Raw genomic sequence first — 25262 nt, forward strand, 5'->3', positions numbered from 1 at the left:
ATGAGCACCATGCGCCTGCTGACACTCGCCCTGCTTTTCTCCTGCTCCTTTGCCCGTGCCGCCTGCGACCCCAAGATTGTCAACATCGGAGCCGTGCTGAGCACGCGAAAGCATGAGCAGATGTTCCGTGAGGCCGTGAACCAGGCCAATAAGCGGCATGGCTCCTGGAAGATTCAGCTCAACGCCACCTCGGTCACCCACAAGCCCAACGCCATCCAGATGGCCCTGTCGGTGTGCGAGGACCTCATCTCCAGCCAGGTGCCCACCCCTCCCCGCCCCCCCCCCCGCCCCCCCCCCCCGCCCCCCGCCAGGGCTTCCACTGCGTTGCTCTTGCCCCTCCCCCACCCCTCCCCACCATCTTCCCTCCTACTGTTCCAGTTTCATCCTAGCCTTCCCCAGCCCTCTTAAGAGACGACTCCTAAGTGAGCTGGCTCATTCTGGAGCAAGCTGGTCTCACTAGCAGCTGAACGCCACCTCCCCATCTTGCTCCCCTAAGCTGGTCACCTGCCACCCTGGTCAGTCCCCGCAAGGGTTCCAGGGCTCCAGATCCCGACCAGTGTGTGCAGACATGTGGCAAGCATTTCGTGGTTTGTTTCCTCCCTGTGTCAGTGAGGGGGGCGGGCATTCTGGGCTTATGGGCAGAGATGCTGTCCCAGCCGCAAGCACGCGCTAGGCGCGGGTCTCGAAACAGGACGGGCCCCGGGGCCATCTTTGTCTCCGCTTTTAGACCTCCTTCCCTTCCTCCTCCCCCTCCCCCCATCCGTGGGTTTGCCTGAGATGGGAAAGGGCCCAGGTGTTGAAGCAGGGTGTTCTGTGGGGTGGGAGCGGGGGCTGAGCGTGTGGGAGGTGTCAGGGCCCAGCATGGCAGCCGCCGACAGCCAGCGCTGCGGGGGAGGACATGGCTTCTGGGATTTCGCCTGTCAGAGCTGCCCGCCCCTGTGCCGTGCTGCCTGCTGAATTCCAATGAAAGCACGGGATGACTGCAATGCAGCCCTTTATGTAAGAGCCAGGAGCGACACGGGGCCAAACGAGGCTCGTCCTTGCTCACCTGACAGGCACACCACATCTGTGGACACGCACACTCACACACGCACGCATTTACACCCAGGTTTACGCACAGAGACGCACAGACTTACGTTAGCACACACTCACGCACATCAGCATCACACAGCCAACTTCACGTACTCACACACACTTGCCCACACACACGTGCACATCCGTGGACACGCACACTCATGTGCCACATACTGCCTGGCATACCCAGGTGTACGTGCAAACACATGTGCCCACGCACACGGGCTCAATCGTGCACACACACACAGTACACATATGGACATGTTGGGCCATAAATGTATACACAATGCACATCCCGCACACACTCGTGGGCACTGGCATGGCCAGAGACTCATCCAGACACGGACCGGGCACTTCTGGGTGCAGACTGGTGGGACGGCCTGGGACGGATAACCAGCCCTCACAGCTCCAGCTGCAGACAGGACAGGGCTGAGCTTTGCTCAGAAATCTGCCCCCCCCCCGCATACCTCATAAGCCACCCCACGCTCCCAGCCCCGAACACGAGAGACGACTGGGTGACGCCTTTGTGGCTGGCGGCTTTGGTCACACGTCCCATCCGGGATGAGGGAGAGACATAAAGAGGTAGAGTTAGAGAGTCCAGGTAGGGCCCTTTCCGGGGGCCCCTCCTCCAACTCACAGGACACAGTCTGCTCCCTCAGAGAACAGCCAGTGCCAAGAGCAAAGGTGACAGCAGCTACCACTCACTGAGCGCGACCTATGGGCAAGCGCCACGCTGGCATGGCAGCCGTCGCCCCACCAGATGGGTCCAGAGCCTGCCCCCCCCACCCCACTTGCAGCTCCTCCCAGTCTCTGAACTACGGGCTTTCGCACCCAGGAGGAGGGCCAGTGGGTGGCACGGGTGTGCCTGTCATCACGATGCGGGACCAGTCACTCTCCCCAGCCCACGCTGGGGGCGGTGCGTGCCACCACAAGAACAGTCCTTCACCCTCCCTGTCAGGGTCTCACCACGCACCCAGCACAGCCCCCCGCCCAGTGTGAGAGGGTGAAGGGAGGCCCCGGCAGGGGAGGTGTGGGGAGGGGCCGGTCGCCTCCCTCTGTGTTCTTGCTGCACCCTGCAGTCCGGCTCTGCCTCCGGCTCACCCCTGCGATTTGTTTCTCCTCTGAGGGTGGTTATAGGGTCCCGTCCCCTTGGCTGGGAGCGTGTCCCCTGGGGCTGTATGTGTGCACAGTCGGCGCCCCTGCCTGTCCCCACCCCCGGCCTGCTGAGTCAGCCTCTGCTGCTTCCCGGCAGCCAGCTCCAGTGCCGTGCCCACCCCGCCCTCACCCCCGACGTGCGCTGACCCTGTCCCCTGTGTCCACAGGTCTACGCCATCCTAGTTAGCCACCCACCTACCCCCAACGACCACTTCACTCCCACCCCCGTCTCCTACACAGCCGGCTTCTACCGCATCCCCGTCCTGGGGCTGACCACCCGTATGTCCATCTACTCAGACAAGGTAAGCCTGACCACTCGGTGGGGACCCAGCTGGCTCTGTTCCCGTGTTCAGACCCAGTGGCCGCCGGAGGCAGCTGCCCTGGGGAGGGGGCGGAGGCCGGGCAGGGCAGGCACCACGCAGGCCGGGCGGGGCACAGACGTGCTCGGACCAGGGGCTCCGGGCTCAAGGAGCAGCAGGGTGATGTGTGAGCTCACGCGTTCAGGCACGTACACACCAGCACAGACTCAGACTCACAGAGTCACGGGTACAAACAAACCCACACACTCGCTCGCGCCCACACGCACCAAGTTCATGTGCACACGGACACTTGTGTGCTCTGACACGCACACGCACATTACGCACGTTGACGTGCACGAGCACATCATCACACACTTGCGTTGGCACTCACGCACACACTCACGCTCCAGCACACAGACCGACCATCACAGGCACCCTCACGCACTCATGCACACGCACACGCACACGCACACGCTCCCCCTGACAGGTGTCCCACTGGCAGGGGGCAGGCACCAATAGCAAGCCCTTGGGAGCAGCAGAGGTCCCCGTGGGCCGGGAGAAGCCCTCCCCACCGCAGGGCACGGCTGAGAAGGATGTGGGCACGCGCGCAGGGTAACAGAGGAGGCGGCTCGCGGCAGGAGAGCCTGGCCTGGGGTCTGCAGGCCCAGGGCCGGGAGCAGCACCAGTCAGCAGCGCGTAGAGCCCTTGTGGTCCCCAGGAGGGGTGTGGGAGAGCCATCCGGTCCTGGAGTAGCAGCTGGAAAGGCCAGGAGGCCACTGGGGGTGGTTTCCCATAGAGGCGGGGAGCTTGTTCGAGCTCACACTGCTCTCCCACGGCGTCTGCTCGTGATTCCAGGAGGACTCATCGGCTGGGGGTGCCACTAGCCACCAAGAGGCTGGGAGGGCCCCGCAGCCTGGCCCACATCCTCCTTCAGACCTTGGGCTTACCTGCAGACAGATCGGGAGGGGCCGGAGGAGGGGCCGTGTGGTGGGGGCTGCCCGGTCTCCCCATCCCCTCCAAGTTCGTCTTGCTGGGAGCCCACAGTTCTAGATAAAGCCGCCTAAGGCACAGGGTCATCCCAGCCAGGGCCAGGGGTGTCTGGGGAGGGCAGGGATGTGTGTGTCCCGAGGCTCTGGGAGCCCTGGCACGCAGCCGAGGCACCCAAACTGCTCAGATGCACTTGCCCTCAGCTGCAGAGAAGTGGGGGGTCCTCTCCTGGGCCCCCAGCCTTAGCTCTCTGGCGCCAGTCGTCCCATATGTAGAAGGGGGGAAAGCGGCCGACAGGCCACCTCACAGGCAGGGAGGAGACACCCTCTTCCAGGGCCGAACCCTAGCGCAGACCCAGATGGTGGCCCAGCTCCCTGGCCCGGTGTGAGGTCAAACCAAATGACCGAACCTCACAAATCCAGCCTGGCCCCACTCACCATCCCGGTCCACTGCGGATCTGCGCCCAGCACTTGGACCCCGAAGGCCTGGGTCAGAGTCAGTCCGGGACCCCGACCATAACCCCCTTGTAGCCGTGTTGTCTACAAGTGGACGAGGGACAGAGGCAGAGGGGCGTTCTCACAGCCAGGTTCCAAAACACTGCTCCTCGGGTCACAACGAGGGAGCAGGCAAAAGGCTAATCTGGACGTCTCAGAGGACCACAAGGTCACTGTGGGTCTGCGGGGTCACCAAAGGGGCGAACACAGAGGACCTAGGCCGAGGAGGGCTGCGCACATGCTGTGTCCTGCCACGCCCCTGGCTGGCTGCTAATGTTTGCACACAGAGGGGCGCCTGGGGGGCTCAGTCCGTGAGCCTCTGACTCTTGATTTCGGCTCAGGTCGCGATCTCACGGCTCATGGGTTCGAGCCCCACACTGAGCTCTGCGCTGATGGTACAGAGCCTGCTTAGGATTCCTTCTCTCCATCTCTCTCTGCCCCCATCCCCCTGCTCACTTTCACGCGCTCTCTCCCTCTCAAAAATAAATACATAAACTTAAAAAAAAAAAACCTCTTCAAAAATACGCACACAGAGAAGTAAGGCAGGGTCAGCAACCAATAACCCCTGGACTTGAAGAGAAGAAATATTTAGCCCCAAATAAAGATTTCCTGACAAATACTACAGTTATGCAAATTTGGGAAGCTCCCCAAGTCAGTGGGAACTTTCTTGAGCCCAGGCTGCCTGGCAGGGGGTGGCTGGTCGCCTCAGGAACAATTCCACGGAGGCTGTTTCTGAGATTAGATGACTTGGGGGTGGGAGGGGGGAGGGAGGCAGCAGTGGGAGTAGGGTCCCCGCGTCTGGCAGGTGTCCCCCAATGGTGCGAGGGTAGGGGTAGGAGGAAGCAGGGTCTCCAGCGGCAGGAGGGCAGGCCGGCGCAGCGCCCCCCGCTGGCCGCGGGCTCAGGTCTCCGTCCCCGAGGCCCCTCAGCCCCCTCCGTGTCCCCGGGAGAGCGCCCCCCGCTGGCCGCGGGCCGAGGTCCCGTCCCCGAGGCCCCTCAGCCCCCTCCGTGTCCCCGCAGAGCATACACCTGAGCTTCCTTCGCACGGTGCCGCCCTACTCCCACCAGTCGAGCGTCTGGTTCGAGATGATGCGCGTCTACAGCTGGAACCACATCATCCTCCTGGTCAGCGACGACCACGAGGGCAGGGCCGCCCAGAAGCGCCTGGAGACGCTGCTGGAGGAGCGCGAGTCCAAGGTGAGGCCCGGGCCGCGGGCGGGAGGAGCAGGAGGAGCCGAGGCGCCGGAGGAGCGGGAGCAGGAGCCGGCGCGCTGCCTGCCGCTGTGTCTGTGGCCCGTGTGTGAACACCCTTTCTTTCCATCGTGCATGGTCAGCACCACTACGTCTGGCGAGCGCCCGCCCCAGCCTGTTCTCGGCTCATTTCACTCGCTTTGCCATTAGTCGAAATCTCCTTCGTGTCAGTCCCTGCGGGGCGAGGGCAGGACCACCTGGAGCTCCGCAAACACCCCACCCCGCCCCCGCCCGCGGCCGGACCCGCGCAGCCCCGCCCCCCGCCCCACCGTATACCCCCGCCCCCCCTCCCACCCCAAGTTCCCCAGCCAGGCCCCGGCTCGGCCCCTCCCACTCCCCAACCCCAGCGGCCTCAGGGCCACAGCGGCCCCGGCGCCAGGCCCCTCCCCAAAGGACCCTGTACCCTCGCTGCTGTGACGCGTTCCGCGTCCGCAGGCCTCGCCTCCCCCCGCCCCCCGCCCCCCACGCTGCCCGCCCCCTCTCAGCTGCCCATTGTCCTCACCAAAGCTCATCCACGACATCTGCCACCCGGACCCCTCAGCCTGGGCTCTGCCCCCTTCAGGCCTCCCCCTCGGCTCCCGTCCCCACTGAGCCCCTTGCGGATCCCCTCCTCACCCCCACCCTGGGGCTGGGCTCTAGACCCCAACAAGAGACACTGGTCGGCCAGCCCCAGCCTGGCGCCCACTCTGGGGCTGCAGAGAGAGCAGAGTGGCAATTTCTGGGGGTCCAGGTGACCCCCATCCCCACCCCCACTGCCAGCCTGAGGAGGCCCAGGGTCCCGCCTTCACCCAGCACAGAGCCCTGGGTGCCCAACACCGGTGCCACGGCCCCTAAGTCAGGACGAGGCCAAGCCGGGCAGAGAGGGAGGGAGGCCTAGGCTGGGGCGGGCCCTGGAGGCCAGACCAAGGGGGTGGCGGGAAACACGTCCGGCCTGTGGAGTCAGAGCTGGCTTCGGCAAACTTAGCGCCAACCCCAGGCCCCTCGTAGGCCCCTGAAGGGAGTAGAGGGCCCCGGCTGGGGTGGGCGGAGCCAGAGGGCAGACTCAGAGGGTCCTGGGGGGGCCCTGCTGTGGGACACTGAGTCTGAGAGGGAGGGCTGACCACCAGCGTCGTGGGCCCCACCCCTCCCAAGACAGCATCCCCCAGCGCCTGGCAGGCCGGTCACCTCCTGGCATGCCCACCTGTGGCCGCACACACTCACTCACACGCTCACCAGCCACGTCCCTGCACATGCACCCATGTGCACCCTTGGTCACGGGGACACGCTCTCATTCCCAAGACAGTCCCTTCACACCTCACATCACCCACCACACGCTGAGACCACCGCTGGGCACACACATGGGCATGCAGCCCACGGGCACACTCACCCCCCGGCTCACACACATGCACATGCTTGCACACACGCGCGCGCATGCACACGCACACACGTGCCAGGGCTCAGATGGCTCTGGGCGTCATTTCCCCACCGAAGAGCGTGTGTAGACGAACACTTTCACACAGATGCCCACAGGTGCTCGCCACCCCTGCGTGCATGTGCGCGTGCACACACACACACACACACACACACACTCCTATCATACTCGCTCTCCAGTGCACACGTGGGCCGACGGGTGTGCACACACCGGTCAGTGAGAACAGGCACCCGGGCCGCTAAGGGAGACAGAAGGGAGGACGCCACGGGCGGAGGGACAGAGGGGACAGGGCATGAGGGAGGGGCTGCTCACCCCCCAATTCAGGACCGACCGGGGCGGGGTGGGTACTGCTGGGGCCACACGGCAGGTGCATGGCAGGGGTCGGGAGGGCAGGCGGGACCCCAAAGGGACACGTTTGGTGTGGACACAGACAGGGCCTCCCTTTCTCCCAAGTATGACCGTGTCCGAGAGCACAGCTCCGTGGCCGGGAGCCCCGGTGGCCCCCGTGCCCCCTCGTCCCCAGCACCGCCCTGGCCCCCAGCCCCGCTCGGGCCTAGGTGTTTGCGAGCTCCAGGTACGTGCCCGTCTGCAGACGTGCCGAGGAGGTGGTGTGATTGCTTTAGCGCCGTCATTTTCAACCGTTTATAATCTTCTTCTGTGTCTGCATATTTTCTCTGTGCACATTATTCATCAGAGTAAAAAAAGGAACTATGAAAACCTCGACCAACTGTCCTATGACAACAAGCGTGGACCCAAGGTATATATGCATGGACGTGCACGCCGCCCACCGGCTAGGGGGCCCTGCTCCGGCGCCTCGGCCGCTAGGGCCGCCGTCGGCCCGGCCCTGCCGCGCCGCAGGCCCGAGCGGTGAGGAGAGTGAGCTCGTGAGGCAGGCAGCCGCAGGCAGGAGAGGGCAGGAGCGGGCCGCGAGGGTGTCCGCGGCCCGCCCACCGCGGCCCCGGCCTTGGCCTGCGCCGAGAAGCAGGCGCGGCCGCAGGAGGAGCCGCTCTCCGGGAAGTGCATGCGAATCTCTGGGACCCCCCGGGTTTCCTCGTGGAGCCCAGGAGGGAGCCCGCCCGCCCAGCCGCCCGCCTGCCCCGGTCCAGCCGCTCTCGCAGGGGGCCTGCGGGGTCAGGCCTGAGAGGATCTCCCGTGGTTTTGGAAAAGTCGGCCCCATCTCTGCTCCCGGTTGCCTTCCAAAACTCTTTTCTGTTTCCTGTCCGCTGCACGCGTCCTTCTGAGTCTCAGCCCACTTCAGCTTGCATGCTCAGTGCAAAGGCGAGGACAGGAGAGCGAGCAGGCTGAAGAAGGGACAGCGAGCGAGGCCGGGCCAGGCCAGCAGGAGCCAGGCAGGCAGGTGCACAGTGCAGGAGGCAGGCGCAGGCCGGGGCAGCCCGAGCCACGCCGCCTCTGGGTTCCTAGCAGCTGCGGCCCGACTCTCGCCCCTGAGGCGCTGTGTCCCCGGCCGCAGCCGTCCGCTGACACTCTCGCTTACACCGCAGGCTGAGAAGGTGCTGCAGTTCGACCCGGGGACCAAGAACGTGACGGCGCTGCTGATGGAGGCACGGGAGCTGGAGGCCCGGGTCATCATCCTCTCTGCCAGGTGAGGCTGGGCCGGGCCCCTCCCTCCACCTCACCCAGGGCTGCGCCTGGGCCACGGGCACTGTGGGGCCGAAGTGGAGTTTCAGCTTCCGAAATGCCATCGCCAGGGAGACCCCCGCCCCCCCCGCCCCCCCCCCCCGCTCCCGTGTACACAGCTGGTGCCCTGGCAGATGCCACGCCCTCCACGTGTCCATCCCAACTCCTTCCCGTCGCCTGCCGCCGCTCGCTCCGAGCTGGACGACGGATAAGCCCCTGCCTTTAGTAAGGCAGACACGGCCCGAGGTGATAGACGTGTCACAGGACTCTGGGCACTGGGCGCAGGGAGAAGGCCCAGGGAAGTGGGAAGTGACATGGGTGCAGGTGAGCCCAGGCGAGAAGGCCACAGCGGGGAGAGAGCCAGAGTCCCAGGACGGGAAGACGGCAATGGTCAGAGTGGGCAGCACGGAGAAGGGAACCAGTTAGGGACCTGTGAACACCAGGCCGCCGCCAGACAGGGCCTGGCCCACACCTCGACTTTGGAAATGAGCCCCTAGGGAACCTCTCCCTGTCTGTAAATGGCTCGGATCCCCTGGGAAGGGAGAGGGCAGGCCACCCGGAGCAGGGAAAGGAAGAGCCCCGCTCCACGGAACAGCCAGGAGGGCCTGGGTGGGCACGGCCCCCCGGCCACCCCTTCCTAGAAGCACTGCCAGGCTCCAACAGAGCGGGGGACCAACGGGGGTCACCTCACCCAGAGAAGCATTCCCCAAATGCTGCTCTCGGGCAGACCACAGACAGACAGACAGACAGCAATACGCCGAGGCTCAGGACAGGTGTCCGTTGTGCATTCAGTCAACAAATCTCTGACACAGAGCCGGGCGCCCCACCTCGAGGTGCAGGAGCAAAGTGGGGCCAATCAAGGCTCCTTGGGCCGGAAGGCAGGAAGCCCTCACTCACCACTCACCCACGTCACGGGCCACTTGCCAAGCCAACCCTCCGACCCTGGGCGCTTGGGGAGGAGAAAGGTTTGAGGGCTTGTCCAGACAAGGTCAGGGGGCTGCACGGTCCCTCCCAGAACAAGCCCCTCCAGGAAGGTGCCACCAGATCCTCTGATTGGTTCTATTCCCCCGCACCCATCATAGGGCTTGAGACGGACTCCGTGGGTGCGGTGGGGTGAAGGGTGGGTGGATGGGCCAGTGGACGGGCAGGTGGGCAAGCGGACGGTCAGCTGGCAGCCAGAAGGCCCCTTCCCCCGGGACAGAGCAACTCGAGGAACTCATTATGCCAAAACATAGATGTTCGACCGTTGGGGGCTTTTACAAAGGATGAGGTCACGTCAGACTAGACCCGTCCAGCCCACACACTGCGATCAGAGTGGCCACCGGGACGCAGGCCAGAAAGCCACAGGTAAAACCGACCCACGCACTCCCACCACACCCGGGTCCCAGCAGAGGGGTGGGTGCTTTCTGATCGGTTTTCGCCTGGTCAGCGAGATCCCACACCACAGCCTGAAGCCCCCTGAGCTCGGGCTGGGAGGGGCTCACCCTGCGTCGCCAGCCCCCAGGGTCAAGGAGGGGTTTGGCAGATGTGAGTGCAACTAAAAGGCCAGCGCGGGGAAGGGTACGTGGTCACGTCAGACAGTTGCACACACACCACACACACAGGGCCACGTGCACGAGTACGCGAGCACACACCGTATAACGCCACACGTACGCACACATCATCTGCACACGCACACCTCAGCAAACGGGTGCACACAGGCACACGGCACATTCGCACCAGTCACACACACACACACATACACACACGTTCACACACTCACCTGCACAAATACCACGTACGCAGCACACACAACACGTACCGAGCACACACACGCCACATGCACGCACGTTGTGCACGTGCTGTATAGACACGTGCACGCCATATACGCACTCACAAGCTTGCACGCTCACACCCACACATCCATACACAGTGCACACACACGTACCTTACACATATGCACACAAGCCATTCACACGCGCAGACACCATATGTGCGCATACAGGCTCACCACACTTATGTGCAGACATATGCACACCTGCACACAGGTGCGTGCACCCCACACACGCACGTACTCCACACCCGCATGCACAGCGCACACGTGTTCCTGCGTGCGTACGCACACACACCCCACACGCTCACACGCTGCCGACAAAGGCACAGCACTCGTATCGACCACACAGCCACCAACACCCCCTCTTGAATTCCTGTAAGGCCCCCGCCTGGACTGTTAACACTGGAAGAAACCCCTCCGCTCACATACGGGGCTCCTTGGAGCAGAGCCGCCCCAGTCCCACGACAGAGGCTAGCCCGGCCCCCAGCCCTCCCAGCTCCCCGGGAGCGGCACCTACAGGCCTTCCTGACCCTGGGACCTCCCCCCACACACTGGCTCCTCCTTCTTGAGGGCTGTTGAGAGCACTTTGCAGAGAGACCTCATTAAGCCAGTCTTCATTTCTGAGCCATTTCCTATGGAGGGGGGAGAAGTCGTTCCTCAGACTTTTCATTCCTATCTTCCGGAGATTGTCTCCTCTGGGGCCGATTACTTCCCTCAATCAGTTTTGATGGATCGATCAGGATTTTGCGCACAACTTTTTACTGGCGATACCGACGTACACAGATACGCGCACAGGCGTGTGCTCGTTCCGCTAAGTCGAAAGTCACAGACCTGCACTGTGTCAAGCAGATGAGCTTCTCTGCCAGGTTTTGTGAGCACCACTGACAGGGGGCACGGGTGCCCCTCCACACACAGTGCCGGTCTTTCCGGGTCATCTTGGCTCGATATTCTCCTTTGGCCTCGGGTACGGGGCTGCCTGGAGTACCTCTGTTTGCGTTGCTTATGTCTGAGTAGCATGTCACGTAGAGCGAACGCTGAAGGTCTTGGCTCATTCTTGAGAAAATCGAGGGCAGACCCCTTAGGGAGCCTCGGGCCACCTGGGTTTCCAGAGTCAGCCATTGTGAAAATAACCCAACGCTCAGTCTGTCCGGCCTCTCTGTGCCCCGTGCCCGCGTGTTAGAGAGGCAAAGTGCCAGGTGTGGTCTAGGCCTGTGCGGGGCCGAGTCCAGTCCGGCAGAGAAGCAAGCGGTGGTTCCGCACTCCCCCGCCGCGTGGCCCCCATGGCCCTACCGGGCCCAGGATCCTCGTCCTGACCAGGAGACCCCTAGGGGATCAGGTGCACAGGGGCTCGCCTGTAAGGACATCCCGAGAGCTCAGGACCACCTGCACTGTCCCCCGTGATGGCCCGGTTCTAGGCGGCAGGACACAAAGCATAACGGGTGCGGCAGCTACCGGCCCCCTCCGGCAGCTTCCGCTGCAGCGCTAGGGGCAGTTCCCAGACGCTGGGCCCCACCAACATCTGACCCGCCTGGAGAGTCCCCAGCCCCTCGTCTCACATGTGTGGACTTGGAGAACCAGAATGTGCGCAGCCTACCCAGGAGGTCACAGGAGCATGGGCCCTGGGGTGACTGTCCAGACGCAGACCCGGGTCTGCCATTACCCTCACTCGTGTGCTTTGGGTGCCTTGGTTTCCCCTCCTGACACAGGGATAGTACTGATGTCCGCCTCGTAGGGATACCGTGAGAATTAAGTAAGAGAGTCCGTGTAACGCGCTCAGAGCAGTGCCCGGTACCGTGAGCAAGTAAGCAATCAACAATGATCCGTCACCATCTGGGGCGCCGTGACCCTGCTCACCAAGGGGGGAGGGCCAGCAAGAGAGGCCTGGGAAGCTCTGGGGGTCTGGGCCCCGTCACCCCATCCCCCCCCTCCACCCGTCACCTCTGCTGTCGGGGTGTGTGTGTGGGGGGGGGTTCTCCTGGTCCAGGTGCGGGCTGGCGATGCAGGCTGGGACTGGTCACCTGCGTAGGGTCAGTGGGCCCAGCTAGGGGGGTACCGGGGACTGTCCACTCTGCAGCATCACTGGACCCAGGAAGGGCTGGAGGTGGGGGGGTGCTGGGCCTGTCACCTCTGCAGTGTCTCCAGGCCTCTTTCCAGGGGAGGGAGGGGCTGGGGGGCGGGGCCAGGGACACACTCCAGAGGAGGACCTGTGAACCCAGAGCATCCACAGGCACAGGTCCGGTGGGGAAGGGCTGGAGGGTTGGCCGGGCCCGTCACCCCCCTCTGCCCCACAGCGAGGACGACGCCGCCACCGTGTACCGCGCGGCCGCGATGCTGAACATGACAGGCTCCGGGTATGTGTGGCTGGTGGGGGAGCGAGAGATCTCGGGGAACGCCCTGCGCTACGCCCCGGACGGTGAGTGCTGGACCTCTCTGGGTCCCGGTGGGCAGGGGTCCCCCACGGACACTAAGCCCACCCCACTCGCCCCAGGCATCATCGGACTGCAGCTCATCAATGGCAAGAACGAGTCGGCCCACATCAGTGACGCCGTCGGTGTGGTGGCCCAGGCGGTGCACGAACTCCTGGAGAAGGAGAACATCACCGACCCACCGCGGGGCTGCGTGGGCAACACCAACATCTGGAAGACAGGGCCGCTCTTCAAGAGGTGGGCGGGGATTGTCTTCAAGAGGTGGGCGGGGACTCTCCTCAAGAGGTGGGCAGGACTCTTCTAGAGGTGGGGGCAGGATTCCCTTCTGGAGGAGGGGCGGGACTCTCTTCTAGAGGTGGGGGGGGGCGGGATTGTCTTCTAGAGGTGGGCGGGACTCTATTCTGGAGGTGGGTGAGGCCTCTCAGAAGATGACAGCGGTCGCTCCTCAGCAGGTGGTCAGACATCCTACACGTACAGGCATCTCCCGGACTTCCCCCCTGGCCCCCCATCTGTCTTCCACCACCACCTCCAGCTCCACTGTGATAATCATCTGTCCCATTTCCAGCAGCGACATTAATGTCTCAAATGTCCCTGAAATCGTGGCTGCCTCCACTGCTCCTGACCCCGAGACCCACCCCAGCTCCCCAGGGTAGCTGACAGCCCTTGGGAGGAGGCTCCTGCTGCAGATGGGGACAGGGGGCTTCCGAGTACCGAGCACATCAGACAAGGAGCCCCCTAAGGATGGAACCTAAGCCTGTAGGGAGCCAGGGCTGGCCAGATGTCCAAGTGGATGGACATAGTGGGGCAGGAGTTACTTCACAGCACCCTGGACATTATGCCACTCAGCCTATCACCAGAGCCCCTCCACCCCACTAAGTAGCAGACACGGAATCGCACGTGCAGAACCACAGTTATGACGCCCACAACAGGAGCACACACACAACGGCAGGCTTGTGCAGCGGATGTGCACACACTCGGCGAGGCGCGTGGCACGCACACATGCATAGGGATGCATGCACACAAGGGCCACGCGTGTTCACGCGTATGGCTCGTGGGCACGCTACGCGTGCACGTACAGCAGGACAGCACATCGGCCCTACTTCCCTTTTGGTGAGCAGGTTACTGCTCCCTTCCGGGGCAAGGAGAGCTGCTGGGAGGCTCGAGTGTCCCAAAGCGCAGAAAGCCCTCGAGTGGGGCGTGGGCTCGGGAGTTGCTGGGCCACCACGGCGGTGCTCTCCGTCTGGTGCCGGCAGGCAGGCACACCGTCCGACTCCCAGCACGAGGGTCTGGTTCCTGCTCACCTGTCCTTGTTGGCACTGAGGCAGAGGAAGGGGCTAGGGCTGCTCAGAAGGCCGGGGAGAGGGGACGTGCCCGGTAAGCGTGCCCACACCGCCCTCCCCAGGGTGCTGATGTCCTCCAAGTACGCCGACGGGGTGACGGGCCGTGTGGAGTTCAACGAGGACGGGGACCGGAAGTTCGCCAACTACAGCATCATGAACCTGCAGAACCGCAAGCTGGTGCAAGTGGGCATCTACAACGGCACCCACGTAGGTGGGGGTCATGAGGGGGTGGGGGCTGGGGCCTTAGGGTCCTGGGGCCAAGACCCCTGCGTGGCCACCCTCCATCTCATACTCCCACCCCCAGGTTATCCCCAACGACAGGAAGATCATCTGGCCAGGTGGAGAGACAGAGAAGCCCCGAGGGTACCAGATGTCCACCAGGCTGAAGGTGGGGGCCTACCGCCCTGTGCCAGCATCCACACCCAGACACTCCATCCAGCTCCGCGGGCCCACAGGAGGGGACAGTGAGGCCAGTGCAAAGGACCGAAGCAAGCGGGGAATGGACCGGCGCCCGGCTGCCACAGCCCACACCTGGTGACACAGAGCAAGCAGGGAGAGCAGGTGGAGGGAGGAGAGGCAGCTGCTGGGCCCCGTCCCGTGGGCTCTCTCCAGAGCGTCTCTGGATCCAAATGCACTTCAGTCAGGAAGCCGTGTGGGATAGGACCCTCCTGGGGATGAGCTGCTAGGGGACGGAGGGACAGACAGAGGTTGTTCTGTGGACTCGAGCTCCTGCACTCATCACCCCTCTGGGGGACCCTAGCCACCCCACCCCCAGTCTTCACAGCCTCTCACCATGACTGAGTCAAACCGTACTTTCACCCCTCCCCCCCCCCCCCCCCCCCCACAGCATTCTCCATGGCGGGCTGTTCCCTCCTTCCTTGACCCTCCTGCTGGGGCCTCTGGGAGACCCTCCTGGCTGGCCTTTCCCCTCACAACTTCTCTTCCTTGCTCCTTTGGGCTCATCCCTGGGCCCCTGTGTCCTCCTCGGCACTCTCGTGAGAGCCCCTCCTGTTACCGGCCCACAGCAGCACTGGGCCAGAGTCTTAGATCGCCAAAGGCAAAGATCCTAAGTGCCGTGGGCCCAGTGAACCTTCTCCCGGCACGCCCAGGTCCTCAAATGTCTCTTGACCTAGTCTCCTTTCTGAGGCCACCCCCTAGGGCCTCTCACCCAGACCCATGTCAGCACCTGCCCGCAGGTCACCATCCTTCATGACAGGCAGAGTGGGCTTTTCCAAAGCCAGCCCGGCTCCTTGCAGTTCGATACCTTGTGTTGGAAAGTGAAAGTAAGAGCCAAAACACTGACGGCCAGATGGTCCAGGTGGTCCCAGCCAGGCTGCCAGATTCAGATGGCTTTTTCAACTTTTTTTTTTTTTTTTTGGTCTCACCGATTTTTTTAACGTGCAAACATACATTGCTTGTATAATAGAAAAACGTGATGAAAGTTTACACAGCTCCTGCAGGGGCTCCCAATCCCCCAGGGGAAAAGTCAAAATGCTGCCCTTACAGCCGAGGCTCTGGCCAGCCCGCCCTGCAGACCCACCGTCCCCCATGTGCCAGAAGAGAATCCTTCTCAAACTGATCCCTGCTCACTCCGCAGGCTCAACCTGTTGCGTTTGGCTCAGCCCCCCGTGTCCTGTATCTGCCCCCCTCACCCCCTAGGCTATGGGCCCCTGGAAGATAGGAAGAAGAGAGAACCCCAGCATAAGCCTCAAGTATCCCCTTGGGCTGAGAGGCAAGCTACGGGAGAGAAGACAGCATTGGCAAAGGAAAGAGGAAGGCAGGACAGATAGATGATCAGATAGCCATTGCTGAAGAGGCTGAAGGCCAGGAGAGGCCAGGTGGTCAGACAAGGGTGATCCCTGCGGGTCCCAGGTCCTGAGCAGGCTCAGAGTGGATGCCAGACATGCCCCTGTCCTCATGGTGGGTGGTGGCAGGCAGGGTGCATGCTCTGGGCCGGGACAGGGAGTTTCTCATCCCTGAGAGATCAGAGAAGGTGCTGGGCACACTGGCCATTCCAGCAGGCTCCTCTGATGGAAGGAGTGATGTGTAAGCCAAGATCCCCAAGACAAGTGGCCAAGAGGAGGGCACACTGTTTCAGGAGGCCATGTGTCTTCTGGATGCTGAGGAGTCTGGGGACCCTCCTGAGGGCAACGGCCAGATGTTGTTGATGGTGGCCGGGGAAGATGTGGATTGACCCCCTGAGGCTGAGCAGAAGGGAAGTGGCTGGAGTGGGGGGACACCAGGGGCTTGGAGGGAGTGCAGGGGAGTCTGGGCGCTGAGGGTGGATGGTCCAGGCTGGGTCTCTCCCCCCCCCACCCCCCCCACCCCCAGATTGTGACGATCCACCAAGAGCCTTTCGTGTACGTCAAACCCACGCTGAGCGATGGCACATGCAAGGAGGAGTTCACGGTCAATGGGGACCCGGTGAAGAAGGTGATCTGCACAGGACCCAATGACACGTCACCGGGCAGCCGTGAGTGCCAGACGGGCATGGGGCGCGGGCGCGGAGCGGAGTAGCCAGGAGCTCGGTGGTTATGGCCCCTGTCCACCTCCCTAGCACGCCACACAGTGCCTCAGTGCTGCTATGGCTTCTGCATTGACCTGCTCATCAAGTTGGCGCGGACCATGAACTTCACTTATGAGGTGCACCTGGTGGCCGATGGCAAGTTTGGCACTCAAGAGCGGGTACGCGTGGATTGCTAGGAGCCACGAGGGACGGGACCGGGTGGACCGAGTCTTACTGGGGACAGGGACGGGGTGGGCGGGGCCTGCCGGCGGGGGCGGGGCCTGAGCGGGCGGGGGCGGGGTCTGCGAACCGGGCGGGACCTGGCGTGGGCGGGGCCTGCGGGCAAGGCGGGGCCTGCAGACCGGGGCCGGGTCTGGAGTGGGGTGACCCAAGAGCCGAGCCCAGGCGGGCGCCGGCGGCTGGAGCGGGACGGACGGTGTCCGCGCACCCACCGGAGCATCGCCGCGCAGGTGAACAACAGCAATAAGAAGGAGTGGAACGGGATGATGGGCGAGTTGCTCAGCGGGCAGGCGGACATGATCGTGGCGCCCCTGACCATCAACAACGAGCGCGCACAGTACATCGAGTTCTCCAAGCCCTTCAAGTACCAGGGCCTGACCATTCTGGTCAAGAAGGTGGGCAGGGCCCGGCGGGGGTGGGGCGGGGTCCGAGGTGAGGTCGGGCGGCGCTGACAGCCCATGCACCTGCAGGAGATCCCCCGAAGCACGCTGGACTCGTTCATGCAGCCCTTCCAGAGCACACTGTGGCTGCTGGTGGGGCTCTCGGTGCACGTGGTGGCGGTGATGTTGTACCTGCTGGACCGCTTCAGGTGAGCGCGGCCCGAGGGCCTGACGCCTCCACCTGCGGGGGGGGGGGGGGGGGGGGGAGGGGGGCGGAGCCCGGCGAGGGGCGGGGCAGGGCTGCCCTTCCAGCCCTCTCCCGCCGGCCCTCTGCTCCCCGCAGCCCCTTCGGCCGGTTCAAGGTGAACAGTGAAGAGGAGGAGGAGGACGCGCTGACCCTGTCTTCGGCCATGTGGTTCTCCTGGGGCGTCCTGCTCAACTCGGGTATCGGGGAAGGTGAGGCCACGTCCCGGCCGCCTCCCGCTCCGCCCCTTCCCGCCCGCCGGGAGCTGACCGGCCTCTGCCCGCAGGCGCCCCCCGAAGCTTCTCAGCGCGCATCCTGGGCATGGTGTGGGCCGGCTTCGCCATGATCATCGTGGCCTCCTACACCGCCAACCTGGCGGCCTTCCTGGTGCTGGACCGGCCCGAGGAGCGCATCACCGGCATCAACGACCCGCGGGTGAGGCTTAGCCGCTGCGGGCGGCCGGCGTGAGGTCGGCGGGTCTCTGCCTCGGGTGGAGCCCGGGAGCAGCCGCGAGCCCTGCCCTCTGACCCGGCAGCTGAGGAATCCCTCGGACAAGTTCATCTACGCGACTGTGAAGCAGAGCTCGGTGGACATCTACTTCCGGCGGCAGGTGGAGCTGAGCACCATGTACCGACACATGGAGAAGCACAACTATGAGAGCGCGGCCGAGGCCATCCAAGCCGTGCGGGACAAGTGAGGGGGGGGGGGACGGGGCGTGCGGGACACGCGAGGGGGGACGGGGCGTGCGGGACACGCGAGGGGGCGGACGGGGGAGGGGCATCCACCCCTACAGGAAGAGTGTCCGTCCAGGCTGGACGGGAACCACGGGACGGAGATAGAGGTGAGGATTCGGGTCGGACAGGACGAAGGCGTACCAGGTGCAGGGGCGAGGGCAGACCGGTTGTGCCGCGCGCCCATGACCCCCGCTCCTGCCCGCAGCAAGCTTCATGCCTTCATCTGGGACTCGGCGGTGCTGGAGTTTGAGGCCTCGCAGAAGTGCGACCTAGTGACCACTGGCGAGCTGTTCTTCCGCTCAGGCTTCGGCATCGGCATGCGCAAGGACAGCCCCTGGAAGCAGAACGTCTCCCTGTCCATCCTCAAGTGAGTCTGCCTCCCCCGCCGCCCGCGGTCCTGCACCTTCCTCCGAGAGCCTCCCACCGGAGGCGGACCCCTCCCCAGAGCCCGACCCCGCCGCCGCCGCCGCCGCCGCCGCCGCCGCCGCGGCACACAGACACCGCCCACCGCGGGCCAGGCCCCGCCCGCTCCGGGCCCCGCCCACTCCGGGCCGCGCCCTCCCCCCCAGGTCCCACGAGAACGGCTTCATGGAAGACCTGGACAAGACATGGGTGCGGTACCAGGAGTGTGACTCGCGCAGCAACGCCCCTGCTACCCTTACCTTCGAGAACATGGCAGGTGGGTGTCCCCATCGCCCTCCGTCCCCCTGCGGACACCGGCGGGGTTCTCCAAGGGGCCTGCAGGCGGGCAGCCAACAGCTAAGGCCCTGGGTCCTGGCCCACAGGGGTCTTCATGCTGGTGGCGGGGGGCATTGTGGCCGGCATCTTCCTGATCTTCATTGAGATCGCCTACAAGCGACACAAGGACGCTCGCCGGAAGCAGATGCAGCTAGCCTTTGCCGCGGTGAACGTGTGGAGAAAGAACTTGCAGGTAGGACAGGCACTCTCCGAGGCCTGGTGCCCACGGCCCGGCCTGGCCCCGGCCCTCCTCCATTCCCGCAGGCCGAAGCACTGGCTCTGGCCCCCGGGAGCCCATGTGGGCAGGACCGGAGCTAGGAGCCACAGCCAGGGGCAGCGCTGCTGGGGGCCACCTGCGGGTGGCTGCCCCCTGCAAAGCCCGGCTCCAAGCCTCCGCCTGGCCCCTCTGTCTCCAGAGTCGCCCACCGGCGCCCATTCCATAGGAAGGCAAACTGAGGCAGGGTAAGACAGGGACCCACCTGGGTATAGCACGTGAGTCCAAGACATTCTGCCCTCGCCGCCCCACGCCTCCCCTCGGCACCCTCCAGGGACCCCCTTCCCTGCTGCCCTGCTGTGTCCTGTGCTCCATAACTCCAGCCTGAATCGGGCGAGCTGGCCCTGCCTGGCACTCCAGGCCGTGTCTGTGGGAACTTGCTGCCAGCTGGAAACAGGCTGCACACCGGGCAGCCACGGCCCACCTGGAATAGGGCAGGTAGTGGGGCCTGTGCAGGCCTGAGGGCTCACGCCCCAGGGTCCTTTCTGGCTTGCTTCTTCTCTTCTCTTTCTCTGGGTGATTCCCCAGAGCCTGTGTCCTGGGATGAATTTGATGTTCAGAGAGGGAGGGCCAGGTCCGGGGCGGGGGAGCGGGAGGATGGGTTGCTGGAGCCCCCACACCTCTCATCTGCCCACTCTTGCTCTTGGGACCTGGTCACTGCTCTCACTAGCTGGCACAGGGCCATCCTGGCCATCAGACCCCAGGCCAGGGTCTGGAAGCCACCTCCATCTATCTATCTCTCCAGTTCATCTCGCCACCTGCCTTCGGCCCCTCGGCCCCTTCCCGAATCTTGGCGTGCCCCCTCAGGGGAGAGAATCGCTGGCAGGGCCCGAGGGGCGACTCCTCCGGTGCTTGGGGGACCCTTCTCCTCGGGACACCTGTAATCCAGGGCCACCCAGGAGCCAGGGAGCCAGGCAGACGTCCCAGGAAGAGAGCCAGACGGGACCCACCCCCACCCCCTCCCAAGTCCAGCCCCAGCACGAGCAAGGTCAAGCCCAAGACCGGGCAGGAGCAGAGGCCGCCTGCACACGTTCGGCTGTTGGTGCGTCTGTCCAGCACAGGGAGGCAGGCAGGAGCGAGGGCCTGAGCGGCGGCCAGGCTGGGCAGCAGCCCCCGAGAAGCAGGCGAGGGCAGGTGTGGCCGCCACCCTTAGCCGTCTAATCACTTATACATATTCATTTTAGGATAGAAAGAGTGGTAGAGCAGAGCCCGACCCTAAAAAGAAAGCCACATTTAGGGCTATCACCTCCACCCTGGCTTCCAGCTTCAAGAGACGTAGGTCCTCCAAAGACACGGTAAGGGGAAGAACGCCCAGTCCCACGTCTCCGACTCTTATCTCGCCCCGCCCCCGTGTCTGTGTCCCGTGCATCAGGCGTGCCCTCTCCCTCACCATCCCATCCACCCCACCTCTGACCGCTGTGGCCCTTCTGCCCTCATCTCTATTTGCCCAGCACACGAGGTCTTCACTCTCCGACTCTCCAGACCTTTCTTGGTCCTTTCTCCCACTGGCCCTCACTGGGCCCTCTTTCCCCATGTGTCTCTGCGTTGGTCTGCCCCCCATGCCATGACGCCATGCGCCATCTTGAAGCTGTGTCATGTTGTTGGTCAGCCGGTCAGCCTCACCGACTCGGGGCTGCGCCCAGGGCCCCGGGAGCCCGGCGCCAATCTGTCCCGGACTCCTCACTGTCAGGAGGCCACACCACCTCTCTGTTACGTCCGTTTCTCCAGCCTCTCCCAGAGCGGCCCACTGCCCTCTTTCCCACCCCTTGCGACATCCATGGAGGGGTGGCTGTGATGTCCCATCCGCCCGTCTGTCTGGCCGCCAGCCCCACCACGCAGACACCTGTCTCACGTGTCTCACCAGAGCCATGCCTGTTGCACCCTTTCCATGTGGTCTCTGTGTGGGCCGGGGCTGGGGGCCGGGCCTGGCTCTGTCTGGGTGGACGGCTGGGGCCTGGAGTTGGAACAGGCCCCCAGCCTCAGGGGACTGTCAGGCGGGGACTGGGTGGCACCAGAGGGGGTGGAACCCACCCCAGGCTGAGCTGTGGCCTACAGAGCCGGAGTCACTGAGGCTCCCAGACAGAGGCCCAGGAAGGAGAGGCCTCCGTGGAGAGGACCAGCGCCTCAGCTCCTGACCCTCCAGCTCCTCTCCCCACAGGGCCACGTCAGAGCAGGCCTCCTAACTTGGGCAGTTTGTCGCTGCACCAGATGCGCACACTTGGAATAAAAGCCCCTACAATGGACCCAGCCTTGCTAGAGGCACCCCGGTCTGAGGTGGGGAGGGGGCCGCCCAGAGTTAGCACTGCCCTTGGCCTCCCTGCAGTCCGGGGGCAGCTTGGCCCGCATCCCGCAGAAGCTTATGCTTCAAGGTGGATATGGGATTTACACTCCCCCACACACAGTCCACTGGAAGGGGGGCACATCTCCAGGACACAGACAGGGCTTGCACAGAATAATCGGGAGTCCAGGGTAAAGCCATCAGGGTGCCCCAAGAGCGGCCCATCAGACCTGGGCCGCTCTGCTTCCCAGGAGGGGCTCAGCACTGGCAGCGGGTGGAGACTGAGGGTCGGGGAGCTGGGAGCCCAAAAGTGTGCAGAGCTTGAGCCAGTGGCCCTTGCCAAGGGGTTCAAGGAGAAACCCAAGACCAGAGAGGAGGGGTGGTGGGGCAGGCCTGGAGACAAGGGTATCCTCACAGACAGCACTTTTAGGGAGGAGCACAAAAGCTACACAGGGAACTTTCTGAGGGCCTCCTTGAGCCCCCCCCCCCCCCCAATCAATACTCCTGCCCAAAGAAAACACACATGCCCTTAGCTTGTCCAGGTGCAGCTCAGAGACCTTCGAGGTGCCTTTCTGGGGACACACTCCCAACAGACTCTGCCTGAGCCTCTGTGGACACCAGGGACCATCCCCCAGGCCAGCCCTGACGCCATGTGGCATCTGGGGCTGGGGCTCTGCCCTGTAGGGGTGACTGGGGGTACTGCCACCTGGAGGGGCTGGGCGGGGGAGGGCAGCCCAGTTTCCCCGTTACGGGCTGGGCGCCTGCTTGGAGGGAGGCCGGGGTGGGGGGCTCTGTTGGGAGGGGTGGGGTCGGTCCGGCTGCTAAGATCCTCTGCCCCTGTCCTGTGGCCGGTCCGGGCCAGGGCAGCACTGGGCGCTCAGGGCTGGGGTCCCTGGCGGCCGGCGGGGCCAGCGGGTATTGATTGTTGGTTCTTATTTATAGAGCACCGGGGGTGGACGCGGCGCTTTGCAAAACCAAAAAGACACAGTGCTGCCGCGACGCGCTATTGAGAGGGAGGAGGGCCAGCTGCAGATGTGTGCCCGTCATAGGGAGAGCTGAGACGCCCTGCCCGCCCTCCTCTGCCCCCCTCCCCCGCAGACAGACAGACAGATGGACGGGACAGCGGCCCGGCCCACGCAGAGTCCCGGAGCACGACGGGGTCAGGGGGAGGAGCGCCCCCCAGCCTCCCCCAGGCCGCGCCCGCCCGCCCGCCGGTCGGCCGGCTGGCCGGTCCACCCGTCCCGGCCCTGCGCGTGCCCCCGAGCATGGGGGCTAACGGGCTGCCTTGTCTGTGTATTTCTATTTTGCAGCAGTATCATCCCACTGATATCACGGGCACGCTCAACCTCTCAGATCCCTCGGTCAGCACCGTGGTGTGAGGCCCCCCGGAGGCGCCCACCTGCCCAGTTAGCCCGGCCAAGGACACTGATGGGTCCTGCTGCTCGGGAAGGCCTGAGGGAAGCCCACCCGCCCAAGACTGCCCACCCTGGGCCTCCCGTCTGTCTGTCCGCCCTGCTGCCTGGCGGGCAGCCCCTGCTGGACCGAGGCTCGGACCAGAGCGGCTGAGGACAGGCCAGAGCTGAGCTGGCTGGGCAGGGCCACAGGGCACTCCGGCAGAGGCAGGGCCCTGGGTCTCTAAGCAGTGGGGAGAGGGGCTAACCTGGCCAGAGGGGCTTGGAGCAGAGACTGAAGCCCCATCCTTCTCCAGCCACTACCAGAGCCACAGTGGGGGTGCGAGGCCCCAACTGGCTGGGTCACCCCCTCCTCCAGCGCCTGCTCCTGGCAGCCTCAGCTCCACCCCTCTTTTCTGACCCACTTCCCTTCTCCGCTTGACCCTATCCATCCAGCTGGCCCTGCCCGTCCCCCAGTGGCAGACTCTGACCCTCAGCTGGCAGCTGCCTCCTAGGAGCGCGCTGGGGTTCCCCCACTGCCTCCGACCTTCTCCAATCCCCAGGAGGGCTGGGCCAGCTATTCGAGTCCTCCAGCCCGCAGCCCAAGATAGGCTCCCCGCCCCCGCCAACCACCACACTGGCTCGGGACTGTCCTCAGCCCTGCCCGCCAACCTGTACAGGCCCAGCCCTTCCCGTGTCGAGCGCGTGCCTTCCCCATGCCGCCCGTGCGCAGCCGCGCGCTGCCCCTCCGCCCGGGGGCCCGGCGCGCGCCGCCCCCTGACCCGGTGTGTGCAGTGGTGATGTCTAAAGGAATGTCACGGAACTTTCTGTCTGTGTCGCTTGTTGACGCCTGCAGGGAGAGTGAAGAAGGGCAGGGGACAGGGGAAGATTCGAGAACAGCCAAGGCTCGCTCAGTCCTGAGCAGCGGCCGCGGGGCTCCCGGGGCCAGGGTCCAGCGCTCTCCTCAGCGGGCCGAGGGCGGTGTCGCGCCAGCGGCGCGTGCGGCAGGCGGTGAGCACGGAGCCCAGCGCCAGGCAGGCGGCCAGGCTGGCGAGAAAGGAGACAGGCCCGAGCGCGTAGACCACAGCCAGGTCCCGGGGGGCAAGCCGCTGCGCGCAGTGGCTGAAGGCGGCGTCCGTTAAGGCGGTCAAGGGTCTGAGCGTCAGGCGCCCTGGCAACACGCAGAGCAGCGTCTCGGCCTCTGCGGGACACAGGTGCACAGTCAGGTGGCGGCGGCGGGGACCGTGGCCGTGGTTCCCGGCCCGCCTACCCCCACCCGGAGGGCTCACCTGGCGCCGGCCGCGGGTGCCGGCGCAGCCAGGAGCAGAGCGGACGCAGCGCGCAGCCGCAGACCCAAGGGTTGCCGCGCAGGCGCAGTGCGCGGAGAGCGGGCAGGCCGGCCAGCAGTCCCGGCGCGAGCGCAGGCAGCTCGTTGTCCTGCAGGTTGAGCGCGTACAGCAGCGGGAGCGCGCCCAGCGCCGCCGGCTCCAGGCGCGCCAGCCGATTGCCTGCCAGCGAGAGGGAACGCAGCGCGCGCAAGGGCGAAAAGGTGCCGGGCGCCAGCGCCTCCAACTGGTTGGCGCTGAGGTCGAGCTGCTGCAGCGCGCCCAAGCTCCAGAAGGCCCGCGCGTGCACCCAGCGCAGCCCGTTCTCGCGCAGGTCCAGGCGCAGCAGCGTGTCAGCGCCCACGAAAGCGCCGGGCCGCAGCGCGCGCACACGGTTATGGTCCAGCAGCAGCGCGCGCACGCGCCGGCTCAGGCCCGCAGGCACGGCGGGCAGCGCGCGCCTCGAGCAGTTGGCCTGGCCGCCCGGCGCGCACGCGCACGCCTCCGGGCAGTCCGGGGTGCCTGGGGTTCCCGAGGCGGCCGCGGCCGACAACTGGGCCCAGACTGACCACGGCGACAGCAGCAGCAGCAACATCGGCGACGGCCGCCGCGAGAGAGAGGAGAGGCTCCGCATGGGGGCAGAGCTCAAGGCCTGCTGCCCGTGCGTTCACGTAGCCAGTGCGTCTTTGCCGCGCCTGCACAAATATTAATTCTCCAGCCCGAGTGCCGGCAGTTCCTGTTCCACGGCTGGTCCCCGCGCCCAGGGCGGGGGCTGGGCGGATAGCCAGCACCCTGCGCTGCCAGCCACCTGTCCCGGAGCCGGGCTCCTCTTGGCTCTGTGCCAGCTGCGGGGTGAGAAGCCCCACCTCTCCTCTCCTGGGGTATCCACCACCCTGTGCCCCCCTTGAGGCCTAAGCCGCTGGATGACCCCCCCACACACACACCCATCAAACTCATGGATGCCACGCATGGAATGGGACCCAGGGGCCTCACTGCTCACTCATCCATGCCTGTCTCCTGCCCAGCAAAGTGACCCTAGCACACACACAGTGGGCCCCCTCCCCGCACCCCCCGTATAGGGATGGTCCCCTCTCCATAGTGGATGTTTGGTGGGGTCAGGAGTACATGATGGGAGCCTGAGCCCAGGGGATAGGCCATAGGGTGGAGCGGGGACTGCATACCTGGAGACCGTCATGTCTGCCCTACCTGGCCCTATGAGGATTCTCCTAGAACCTCAAGGAGACAGTGTGGGTAGGGCACAGGCA

The 25262-nt window shown here is 64.9% G+C and overlaps 2 protein-coding genes across 6 annotated transcripts; one reads left to right on the forward strand and one right to left on the reverse strand.

Annotated features, from left to right (window-relative positions):
• Positions 1 to 22744, forward strand: GRIN1 (glutamate ionotropic receptor NMDA type subunit 1). Of its 5 annotated transcripts, XM_047829465.1 has the most exons (21): positions 1 to 258; positions 2397 to 2531; positions 5029 to 5205; positions 7365 to 7427; positions 8173 to 8273; positions 12413 to 12534; positions 12610 to 12784; positions 13950 to 14094; positions 14192 to 14275; positions 16219 to 16360; positions 16445 to 16572; positions 16864 to 17028; positions 17104 to 17222; positions 17357 to 17469; positions 17544 to 17692; positions 17793 to 17950; positions 18197 to 18358; positions 18561 to 18670; positions 18777 to 18922; positions 20188 to 20298; positions 22592 to 22744. In XM_047829465.1, the coding sequence occupies exons 1-21, from the start codon at positions 1 to 3 to the stop codon at positions 22658 to 22660; spliced, it is 2832 nt and encodes a 943-aa protein (XP_047685421.1). In that variant the 3' UTR covers positions 22661 to 22744. The 5 variants fall into 5 exon arrangements, with proteins under 5 accessions (XP_047685421.1, XP_047685422.1, XP_047685420.1 ...); XM_047829466.1 differs by lacking the exon at positions 20188 to 20298; XM_047829464.1 differs by lacking the exons at positions 7365 to 7427; positions 22592 to 22744 and adding an exon at positions 22224 to 22346.
• Positions 22430 to 24684, reverse strand: LRRC26 (leucine rich repeat containing 26). The gene is made up of 2 exons (XM_047829471.1): positions 23962 to 24684; positions 22430 to 23873 (listed from the first exon to the last, which is right to left on the reverse strand). Exons 1-2 carry the CDS (start codon positions 24629 to 24631, stop codon positions 23584 to 23586), a joined length of 960 nt encoding a protein of 319 aa, XP_047685427.1. The 5' UTR covers positions 24632 to 24684; the 3' UTR covers positions 22430 to 23583.
• Positions 24685 to 25262: the final 578 nt, after the last annotated feature.

The sequence above is a fragment of the Prionailurus viverrinus genome, chromosome D4, assembly GCF_022837055.1.
Source record: "Prionailurus viverrinus isolate Anna chromosome D4, UM_Priviv_1.0, whole genome shotgun sequence".
Lineage (NCBI taxonomy): Eukaryota > Metazoa > Chordata > Mammalia > Carnivora > Felidae > Prionailurus > Prionailurus viverrinus.

What these genes read in the sequence shown, in the direction of transcription:
- GRIN1 (XM_047829465.1), top strand. Translation starts at nt 1, where the DNA reads ATGAGCACCATGCGCCTGCTGACACTCGCCCTGCTTTTCTCCTGCTCC. An exon ending in GCATCTACAACGGCACCCAC is followed by an intron (nt 14,095 to 14,191) that starts GTAGGTGGGGGT and finishes TCCCACCCCCAG; the next exon opens with GTTATCCCCAACGACAGGAA. An exon ending in ATCCAAGCCGTGCGGGACAA is followed by an intron (nt 17,951 to 18,196) that starts GTGAGGGGGGGG and finishes TCCTGCCCGCAG; the next exon opens with CAAGCTTCATGCCTTCATCT.
- LRRC26 (XM_047829471.1), bottom strand. Translation starts at nt 24,631, where the DNA reads ATGCGGAGCCTCTCCTCTCTCTCGCGGCGGCCGTCGCCGATGTTGCTG. An exon ending in GCACCCGCGGCCGGCGCCAG is followed by an intron (nt 23,874 to 23,961) that starts GTGAGCCCTCCG and finishes TGTGTCCCGCAG; the next exon opens with AGGCCGAGACGCTGCTCTGC.